At 38.1% G+C, this 11,263-nt stretch overlaps 1 protein-coding gene across 1 annotated transcript; it reads left to right on the top strand.

The window, feature by feature from the left end:
- The first annotated feature begins 8,394 nt into the window (after positions 1–8,394).
- Positions 8,395–9,342, top strand: LOC115272566 (olfactory receptor 51G2-like). Its single transcript, XM_029915604.1, has one exon. It carries the CDS (start codon positions 8,395–8,397, stop codon positions 9,340–9,342), a length of 948 nt encoding a protein of 315 aa, XP_029771464.1.
- The last annotated feature ends 1,921 nt before the right edge of the window (positions 9,343–11,263 follow it).

Below are 11,263 nucleotides of genomic sequence, written 5' to 3'. Positions count from 1 at the left end.
ATAAACACTGTCCTAAGAGAGAAGAATGCTTTATGAAAGCAAAGAGCCAGCTGATATTCTAAATGCCCACAAAGATTCTGTTTGACGGACTCTTCTGAATAATACAGTATATTGGTTTGGGTAACTTTTAAAACTGTTTCTATTCTACGATTTGTACAAATGTACCTTGGATAATAAAAATTATTCAGGAAATAAAAATCTGAAATAATGAATGTTTGCATTATTTCTTTGTCCAACAGTTCATATATTTTAGTCAGAAAAGATTATAGTCTTCAGTTCATCTTGGACAGAATGAATCTTTGACATGGTGTTAACTTTCTAGTGAAAACCTACTTTATCCTTGAAGTTTTGAGGAGCTGGAGATACATTATGAATTAAACAAAGGTCTTGCCTGCCTAGTGTTCTGTTTTCTTGATGATATTGTTGTTGAAGTAGGGAGTAACAGGAAAGAAGGAAACAGGTGAATATCTTATATAGGTATTGAAAAAACTATAAAATCATGAAATTTACAATACCAACAATCTCTACCTATATTGGACATACCAAATTTCTCTTGCTAGACTCATCATCATTTAGCAAAAGGTATAATGTTTAAATCCAGTATGTCAGTCAGTGGTAGTGTATTCTGTCTTTCAAGAATATTCACTCCTTGACTTCACTGCATCTAGAATTTAGGCTTGAGATGTTTAGTCCTAAATCCCTCACCTTCTCTCAGTCCATGATAGCCATTGTTTTATCACTGACTTTCATATTCACTATGAGCCACACATACTCCAGGAAAAGCTCCATCAGCATTCATTCTTATTTTTTTAAATACTTTTCAACTGCAAACTTAACTTTGGAATCAATTTAAATATTTTATATTTGATATTCTTTCACCTGTGCTTTTGAATTCTCCCTAAGAATAATGCTAGAGTTTTTATACTCTAATGGCTACAAATTAATGACCTTCAATTTTTCTGGTTTTTCAGTGTCTGTATGCATATTTTTGAAACACTTGGTGGCAGTTTTCATGATCTACAGCTGCCATTTCAAATATCTTCAGCTTTCTTCTAATCACTTATGCTTCACACCAGACCTTTTCTTCACTTTCACATACATAAAATGATCTATATCTAGATATGCCATCAGAATTCTTCCTGCCAATATTAGGGGAAAATGTAATCTCCTTTATTCAAAGATGGTCAAAGCATGTCAATCTCTAAATGTGTTTTTTTTTTAAATGTTATCTGAGACACTCTGTTTTGCCCTTCACCCCACCCTCTTTTCCCTTCTGCTTATTTTATGATTATGATTATGGTTATTAGGAAATACTTCAAGCCTGAAAAAGATGCAAACAATAATACAACAAACATACAGATGTCATACAATTTCTACATGATTGTATTGAATTATAATATTTTGCCTCAGTTGAGTCAAAAATTTTTAAGTAAAACGAATTACAATAAAGGCAAAATCTCTTTGTATCTCACTGAGTCATTGATGTCAAACTCAATATCCAAAAGTGATCGCACAATTTGACTCTGTTGTTTATCTTTCTTTTCCATGTTTTATTATATTAAACGTGTGTATGTGTATTTAACAAGCACACACATAAGCCTGTGTGATAAGCACATATGTGCTCTCTAGCACTGTTTTAATTTTTTTTAATGCTTTTTATTTATTTTTAAGAGACAGAGAGAGACTGTGCGAGCAGGGGAGGGCCAGAGAGAGACAGATACACAGAATTCGAAGCAGGCTCCAGCCTCTGTGCTAGCTGTCAGCACAGCGTCCAATGAGGGACTCAAACCAACCAACCATGAGGTCATGACCTGAGCAGAAGTTGGACGCTTAACCAACTGAACCACCCAGGCGCCTCTATGGCACTGTTTTAAATGTTTTCCAAAAGAAGTCACTATATTTTCTTTGTCACAAATATATGCTTTTGAGATTTACCCATATAGTTACATGTTATTTGAATATATTTATTTTCACTGATATAAAAATTCCTGTGTTGTTTAGGAGATAAAAGGGAGCTCCAGAGATTCAGTTCCTTCATGTAATTCTACCTTTTGCTTGCCCACATGTCACCATTAATAGGACTGAAGTGATTTCTAGAATTCTGCAAATACTTCCCATCTCCATAACATCTGCAGACTCAACACCAATCTATATAAGAAACCTGGAATAATTTTGTTATACCTGCTATCTTTATTTATATAAGACTCATATCTCATCCCTCGACTTCAATTCAATAAAATTCATTTCAATAAAATTTCTTTTGTCATATATTAGAACCAACATTTTAACCTCATTCATTTATCCCCCCCCCCCGGGTTATAGGATGAATATTGGCCTACCAAAGAACTCGACATCTTAACCCTTGAATGAATGTCATCCTATATAGCAAAAGGAACTTTGAAGAAGTGTTCAAGCTAAGGATCTTAAGATGAGAAGGTTATCCTAAATTTTCTGAGTGGGCCTGATGTAGTCACGAGATCCCTGTAAGAGGGAGGCAGGAGGTCAGAGAGGAAAGAAGACACTATATTGATGACTTTGAAGATAGAGTATTGAGTCCATGGACCAAGGAATGCAGATACCTCCTAGTAATTGGAAAATGCAAAACAACAGATTGTTCTTTGTAGTTTCCAGAAAGACCTTGACCTGTAGATTGCCAGAGTCCAGCTTCAGCAGGTCCAGAGTCCCCTGAAGGAGAGACAGTGTTGGCATGAGAGAGAGAGATGAGAGAGCCACAAGTTTCTTTCTTGATCACCAGGCAGGCATCTCTATTCAGTCTGCTTTGGTGTCTTTTTATTGGTTAAGCAATAATATAACATCAGAAAATAGAAATTCTTAAGAGTTTCTAACTCTTAGTGATAAGGTGTTTTAATCATCAAAGGTGTACAGAGACAAGTTTTACAGAAGTATTTTTGTAGTACCATCCCAATTTATTCTTGGCATCAGTCCCCAAGGTTAAGAAAGTAACAAACCCACCTTATTTTGTGTGGGTTGGTTTTTGGCCAATAATTATGACTTTGTTTTTACTTAACAATTTATAACCTAACCAAGAGAATAACATTTTTAGGAAAAACCAGGATAATATACATATTATTTACGTTAGTAAAGCTAAAATTAAAACATAGGTTAAATTGTATATAGATTGGCTGGGAGTTATTGTATCTAGCTCATAAACCACAAGAGAAAGAATGCTTGTTAACAAGTTGCTAGAGAAAGCCCTTTCTTTGATGTAAGCATAATGGGGTCCCTGTGTGCATTGACCTTGCACCTGGGTTTTTAGTTTCTTATCCATCCTCATAGCTGAAGTCAGTACAGGGAGGGTATTTGTGACTCCAATAGCAAAGATACATGCAGCAACTTATGTCTTGTCTTTGTCTGTTTCTTATCTCTAAGTTAGGCTCTTTTTCTCCAGGCCAGAGTTAATTATAACTCTTGTGTTCTTAGCCCCCCTTATGTTTTGGATCTGCAAGGCTCATTAAAAGAGCCTTTTGTCCTAAATGTCCATCACCTGATGAGTGGATCAAGAAGATGTGGTATATATACATAATGGAATACTACATGGCAATGAGAAAGAATGAAATCTGGCCCTTTGTAGGAAAGTGGATGGACCTCGAGGGTGTCATGCTAAGCGAAATAAGTTAGGCGGAGAAGGACAGATACCATATGTTTGCACTCACAGGTCTAACAGGAGAACAGGAGAAACCTAATGGAGGACCAGGGGGAGGGGAAGAGGGAAAGAGAGTTGGGGAGAGAGAGGGATGCAAAACTTGAGAGACTATTGAATGCTGAAAACAAACTGAGGGTTGAAGAGGAAGGGAGGAAAAGAGGTGGTGATGGAGGAGGGCACTTGTGGGGAAGAGCACTGGGTGTTGTATATAGGTACAACCTGCCTCAAGCCCAGTTGTCCCCTACCTCAAGTCCCAGGCCATTTCTGGCCAGCTCCATGCCTACTATAACCACACTTTGTATCTTATATCACTCTCTTTTTACCTTCAACACAAAATCCAGGACCTTTTCCTATGTTCCTGGTCAATCCTGTTTAATCTCCTTCACCCATTTCTCAGGAAATTTGAAAAATTCTCTTGAAAGAGGAAGGGAAGAAGAAGAAAGAAAAAGAGTTAGTTGTATGCTATTGTGATAAAGAACAGTCAGTGCCAAATCAATTTATCTTGGAAGAAATCTGTTAATGTTATCATTCATTGAAATAGTGCTGTACGATTGAAGGAAAAAACCTGCTGAATAGGGGCAGTCGGGGAGGATATAAAGATTGCATGTCCTTGAGATCAGAATATGAGGCAAGATGTTTCTGGGACCGAAAAATAGCGAGGGTCTATGTGGTAACTTCTACCTTTAAGGGGCTAGCTAAGACACCTGGTTGGCTAGTTGGGTGAGTGTCCAACTTGAACTCAGGTCATGATCTCATGATTCATGAGTTCAAGCCCCATGTCAGGCTCTGTGCTGACAGCTCAGAGTCTGGAGCCTGTGTCAATTCTCCCTCTCTATCTCTGCTCTTCCCCTATCTCATGCTCTCCCTCTTTCTCTGTGTCTCTCTCTCCAAAAGAAATAAACATTAAAAAATATTCCATAAGGGGCTATGAAAGTCTTAGACTGGGAAAAAAAAAGAAACTCAAAGTAGGATTAACTGCATATTCTAAGTATATAATCATACATCATCTAGAGGCCTGGCAAAGACACACAAAGATTAGCACATGCACATCTGATGCTTCTCTGAGATCCTATGCCACAGGGATTGGGTGTGAGTCTCACTGGGATTGTCTGTGAGGCTCCAGAACTAACGCTTTATAAACTTGCTCACTTGGCACTGTGTTCAAGGCAGGGAGCCTCATGAGTCCCAGCAAGACAATCCACAGAACTTGTGTCCCTGCCCTGGGATCTGGTGAGTGATAGAATCTCTTCAAACAAGGTTAGCTTAAATCATGTTGTATGCATACTTGGGATGAAAATCAGGAAAAGTCATGGGCTATCCTAGGTATGGTGGCAAACTCTGTATGAGGGTCTCTGAGACAAGAAAAACATTTACTGGAGGTATACAGTACCTCTAATCCTCTTACAGGACATAGTCTATAGTTTTGGGGAACAATCTCTGGCCCCTTTTTCCTTACCCAACAATCATTTAATTATTTCCCATAGAGTTTAAAATGAACAGCCAAGTCAAACACCATTTATGGAAGACACATATTACATAATTGATGAATACTTTAGGCAAGAAAGACGAGAGAAGTAGTAAAGATAGGAGGGAGGGAAACTGGAAATCTGGAAATATGATTTATAAATTTCACACAATATTATAATAAAGGCAACACCAAATATTTACTAGTGAATCTCCCATGATGAAAAGCTATGTAGAGTTCTTGTCTTAAAAGAAATAATTTAAAGGACTGATAAAATGGAACCTAGGCTACAAGACTTTTTAAAAAGTATAATAGGGGCACCTGGGTGGCTCAGTCAGTTAAGCCTCCGACTTCGGCTCAGGTCAGATCTCACGTTTGTGAGTTCAAGCCCCACATCAGGCTCTGTGCTGACAGCTAGCTCAGAGCCTGGAGCCTGCTTCTGGTTCTGTGTCTCCTTCTCTCTCTGCCCCTCCCCTTTCATGCTCTGTCTCTCTCTGTATCAAAAATAAATAAAACATTAAAAAAATTTTAAAAAGTATAATAACTCTGCATTCATGCTGGGGTGTTTTAAGTTTTTATTGAAATTCCACTTAGTTAACATACAGTGTAACATTAGTTTCTTGGGTACAATATAGTGATTCAACCCTTCCATACATCACCAGGTGCTCATCCTAAGTATCCTCCTTTATCCCTAACACCTGTTTCACCCATCTCCCCCACACATGTCCCCTCCAGTAACCATCAGTTTGTTCTCTGTAGTTAAGAGTCTGTTTCTTGATTTGCCTCACTGAAAAACTGATGTGACTTAGTTCATGTAGCATTACTCAGGGCAGTTGCAAACAGCTCCAAGTCCAATTCATGCCCGGGCCTGCCAGAAACACCTCTGTCTCTTCTTACTAATTGACACAACAATCTCAGATGAAATGATGCTCTTTGGATAATTATTCTGTATCAGAATTCGGATTTATATACGCCATTACCTCTCTACAAAGTCCAGTAATGTGTCTGACACATAATAGGCATTGGAGTATATTGAAAAAAAAAAAACTTCATGCTATTCACAGAATGCAGTGTCTGCTATTATTTTCTTTCCCTGCTTTCTTATCTCAGGCAATTGCCCAAATACTTAATGTCCCTGATTCTTTGATTCAGCTTTATATTTGGTAAGACTCCATGATCCTTGGAAGATGGAAGCTTGAATTCCTGACATGACTGGGTTCCTACACAACTCAATACCTATTCCGGACAGAATCAGACACATAGATAAGAATCCATGTCATTGCCTTCATTCTTTCTCATCATGTTTCAGTAATGGATTTGCTATTTTGTTTATACCAGTGTGTTAAATATTCTCCCAGGAATACTATTGCTGAATCTTAGATGTTTTATTTTGATTAATAATGGTACCTTCTCTGCATTCATGAGAATTTTAGTATATTACTTTGGGAGAGGGATGCTCTTCCTTTCTTATGAAAACACACTGTGATTAATGGCTTAGAAGAAAAACTTGTTGAGGCAAATTAGTGGACAAAGAATTTGCACTTCACCCCTCACCCTCCAGAACCAAAGTTCAGAGGGAGTTTTTATTAGAACAACAAAGATGACCACTAGTACTCAGCTACCCTTACTTCTCCATAGGTATAAACAAACAAAAACCCAGTCCTCCTCTTTCCATTCCTTTCTCAAATCTGATAGGCCTGCCTCTGCTTTTTGCCTTTTCTGTGCATCGTTATACTCTTCCTCTTCTACAACTTGTCCTATAATAATTGACAATATTTGTTTACTGTACAAATGCCATGTTGTTTTGACTCTGACACCATGTTCACTCTTCACAGAATTTCTTCTCTGGGTTTTCCTTAGACTAATGGATAACATGTTGAAAACATTCTTCATGACTTTATAGGCAACATTATAATTAGTGTATGAAAAAGTAGTATATAATGAAGATTGTTCTATTGGCCAAGGCTGCCCCCTCAATGACTTCCCAAAGCATGTTGAAACCTTTCTTGTTAGGATAATTTTCCTAAGATATTAGGAAGTCATTCAATGTGAACTTCATATACGTGGCCAAGATGTCTTTTGAATTCCATGTACTGAAGTTTCTGATTTAAAAAAATTTTTACATTTATTTATTTTTGAGAGACAGAGAGAGGCTGGGCCCAAGTAGGGTAGGGGCAGAGAGAGAGAGGGAGACACAGAATCAGAAGCAGGTTCCAGGTTCTGAGCTGTAGGCACAGAGCCCAACGGGAGGCTTGAACGCACCAACTGTGAGATCATGACCTCAGCGGGACTCAGATGCTTAACCAACTGAGCCACTCAAGCGCCCCATCTCTATGTATTCAAATTTCAAACTGTATTCTTTTCTATAATAATTGTCTTTGAAGCTACCCAGGATCATTCTTTAAAAAGGTGAGTTGTGGAGAGTATAATGTAGATTTCCAGCTGGGATCTTTTATCTGTCCCCTGATCACTGCCCTCATGGATGTGTTCTCTGTTGGCCGGTGGATTACTAGACCTTCAAAGGCATAAGTTATAGATTGCCTGTCATTATATTACTTAAATGAAGTAATAGCAGGAGCTCAGTAAATGTGTGATACTCTTGAGAATATAGGTATTTCTAACTTTAAATATTATCTAGTCTTCCCCTTCTTCCTCTCATACATATGAACCAGCTACCCAAACTTTTTTTCAGAGAGTGATAACAAATATAGAAAAGGGACTTAATTCAGTGGACATGCACATCAAGTCCAAGCCCTCCTGATGTCACATATACTACTTTTGAATACCTTTTAGAAGAAAAAAGTACATCTGGTGATATCAGGAGTTCAGAGCCAGTGTAAAATGCTTATACTTTACATTCTCAGCATTACATACAAGTATCCTTATCTAGGTTTCTTTAGAGCCCAATTTCCTGGTGTTAAAACTAATCCAGCTTATGTGTCTGTACCATGCACTCTCACCACAGAGTTTCCCTTTCCATTTTTCAAAACTTGAAACATCTTCAAATGAGGAAGGAATTTTATCTATACAAAAGGCACAAAAAGCCTCAGAAAGTTAGGGCAAACTGCCAAGAAGAAATACAACATTATACTCTAGTGGAACTTCTAAAGGAATGGGATTCAGAGCTGCAAGAAGAGAAGGAGAGCGGCATTACTCTGTAAGCACGGGCCACTGGTGTTGTGGGATGAAATGCTAGGAAAATGCTGTGAAAGAATAACATTTTGCCTTCTTCATAATTTTTCCAGGGTGAACTCTTCCCAAACTTATGGCCTTTCTTAACAACAGGAATGCCAGCAGCTTCATCTTCATACTTATGGATCTCCCAGGTCTGGAGGCTGCTCATTGCTGGACAGCTATTCCTATCTGTTCTATCTATGTTGTGTCTTTGTTAGGAAACATCACCATTATGTGCATTGTCAAGTCTGTTCCCCGCCTCCACACACCTATGTACCTCTTCCTGTCCATGCTTTCAATGGCAGACCTGGGCCTCTCAGCTTCTACTCTGCCTTCAATGACAGCTGTCTTTCTCCTAGGCCAGAGAAAGGTAGAAGCTGCAACCTGCTTTATGCAACTCTTCTTCATCCATACTTTCTCAGTTATTGAATCAGCTGTGCTATTGGCCATGGCTTTTGACCGCTGTGTGGCTATTCGAGAGCCCTTACGCTATGTCACCATTCTCACAAACAAGCGCATTGGGGCCATTGGTCTGGCCATTGTGACACGCAGTGCTGCTCTCCATCTGCCGCTGTCCTTGCTCCTTGGAAGACTGCAGTTTCAGCCTATTAATGCTCTGTCTCATTCATATTGTGTTCATCCTGATATTTTAAGGCTAGCCCGTTCTAGCACTCTTGTGAACAGTGGCTTTGGGCTCTTTGTCATGCTTTCCACGCTGGGGTTGGATGCTGTACTCATTCTGCTCTCTTATGTGCTAATCTTGAGGACGGTAGTGAGCATTGCTTCCAACACTGAGAGGCTCAAAGCCTTTAACACCTGCATTTCCCACATCTGTGCTGTATTACTATTTTATACCCCACTGGTTAGCCTGTCGATGATCCATCGCTTTGGGAAAAATAAGCTACCAGCTCAGGTATACATGCTTCTCTCTTATCTGCACTTTCTTTTTCCTCCAATGCTCAACCCAGTTGTCTACAGTGTTAAAACCAAAGAGATTCGGGTACACATTCTGAGGATGCTCCACCTCAAAAAACTCTGAATCACAGAGATAAAATACTGGTTTTCATAATCAGCCTGCTGACTGAAGACATCTCAGAGATGAGACAGTGTACAGCTTCCATCTGATATATCAGTTGATTAATTATTCAAAAACTTGACTGAAGTATATATTTAAACGTATACCCTTTATAACAATACTTGTTTAATGGAAAAAACATGTTGCTCATTCTGCAAAAGTCAATGTCAGCCTGTGAAAGACTCAGATTATTACAGAGGAAATTGACATCCACTTGAGAGAATATCATTTACATGTAAAAAGCAAGCAGATTAGAAGAGTAGAATTCAAAGACATCGAAAATATCTTCCAACTAGAAATCTAGAGGTTTACAAACTTAAGTTCAAGAGGGCTTCATTTTGAATACTTTCTGAAAACTTGGCAAATATGTAAAATCAAACTATTTTTATGATTTATGTAATAATTATAGATGTGGGTTACACTGGAAAATACACACCAAATGAAATACTTTAAAACTTTTAAAGACATCTAAAGAAACAGATACCTGAATTGTCATAATAAAATGTGTTACAATGTGACTATTTGGCAGTTCAGAATTTTTTTAAGTTCCATGATACATGTAGGGTGGACACAGCTTCTAATATTCTCCAGCTCTCTGAATAAAGTGAAAGCTGTTCCTCACTTCTTAAGTACATGGGATATTCTATGCCCCTATAGATTACCATGGCATGCTATAATTTTTGAATGATGAGTATCATGTACAAATTAATTTTTTCCTCAGTCATTCAGGGGATATCAGAAAAAATAAGTAAAGAATAATCCTGGAAGATCATTCTTAAAAGAATTGACTAGCCTTTCATAAAGAAGTCAAAGCTAGAGAAATTGATTTGTTCACTTTATTATCATGGTTTTTTTCTTTCTGGATTAAATCTTCAGCTAACCTCTCTGATAAACTTGCTCTATTAAAAACATAACCAGTACTAAGTCAACTAAGACTTTTACCTAAGTGCTAGTATTTTGGATCAGAATGTACTGTAAATTTATTTACAATGTCAGGATGAAAAGAAGAGAAGAAACATACTACCAATGTTTTAATTCTCCCCTACAGAGTCATTCATTTAAATCTTACTTATTCATCTACACTGAGCCACTTCCTATTCAAAATATAAAGAAAACAAACTAGAATATTTTTAGCTCAGTGTGAAAAGTTTGAATCATCAGGGAAAATAGAATCATAAGCATATAATTCCCCAGAGAGAGTCACAGGTGCATTGATGAAAGACAGCACAGCTTACAGTGAGGACACAAAGAGGGATGGGTCCACTTAAAATGATGGAGATTTCAGGATACTTCTTTGAACTTATGGATTTTAAGTGGGGACTGGAAAGAGGAAATATTTAAGCACTACAAACAAAGCCCTTGTGATTTGACTTCATCTTGCAACAGATCCTGCATTCCAGAAACACATGAAAAGTTGACGTGCCCAACGAACACTTGGCAGTTCCTGGCATCTGTTACTTCCTGCTATCACTCTACTGATCCCACCCCACACATAAAACTCTATTGTCAAGGTACTGAAGACACATTTTTTCCCTTAATTTGAAAGACAGCAAGTGCTGGGGGGCAGGGGATGGAGAGAGAAAGAGAGAGAGAATATTAAGTAGGCTCCCTGCACAACACAGAGCCTGATTCAAGGCTCAATCCCATTACCCTGGGATCATGACCTGAGCAGAAATCAAGAGTCTGATGCTCAGCTAACGGAGCAACCTAGGAGCCCCTGAATAGGCCTGTTGTTAGCATTCCACCACATACTTTGTTAGTTTGGGTAGCCCTCCTCATAATCTTTTAATATTTCATGCATGTATATTTTACTAACATTTTACTTTTAACAGCTTTATTGAGGAATAATTGACATATGACAAATTACACATATTTACAGTATACA

Source organism: Suricata suricatta, chromosome 11 (assembly GCF_006229205.1).
Source record: "Suricata suricatta isolate VVHF042 chromosome 11, meerkat_22Aug2017_6uvM2_HiC, whole genome shotgun sequence".
NCBI lineage: Eukaryota > Metazoa > Chordata > Mammalia > Carnivora > Herpestidae > Suricata > Suricata suricatta.
The sequence above is the reverse complement of the archived record's forward strand: the minus strand, read 5'-3'. Positions and strand labels throughout refer to the sequence as shown.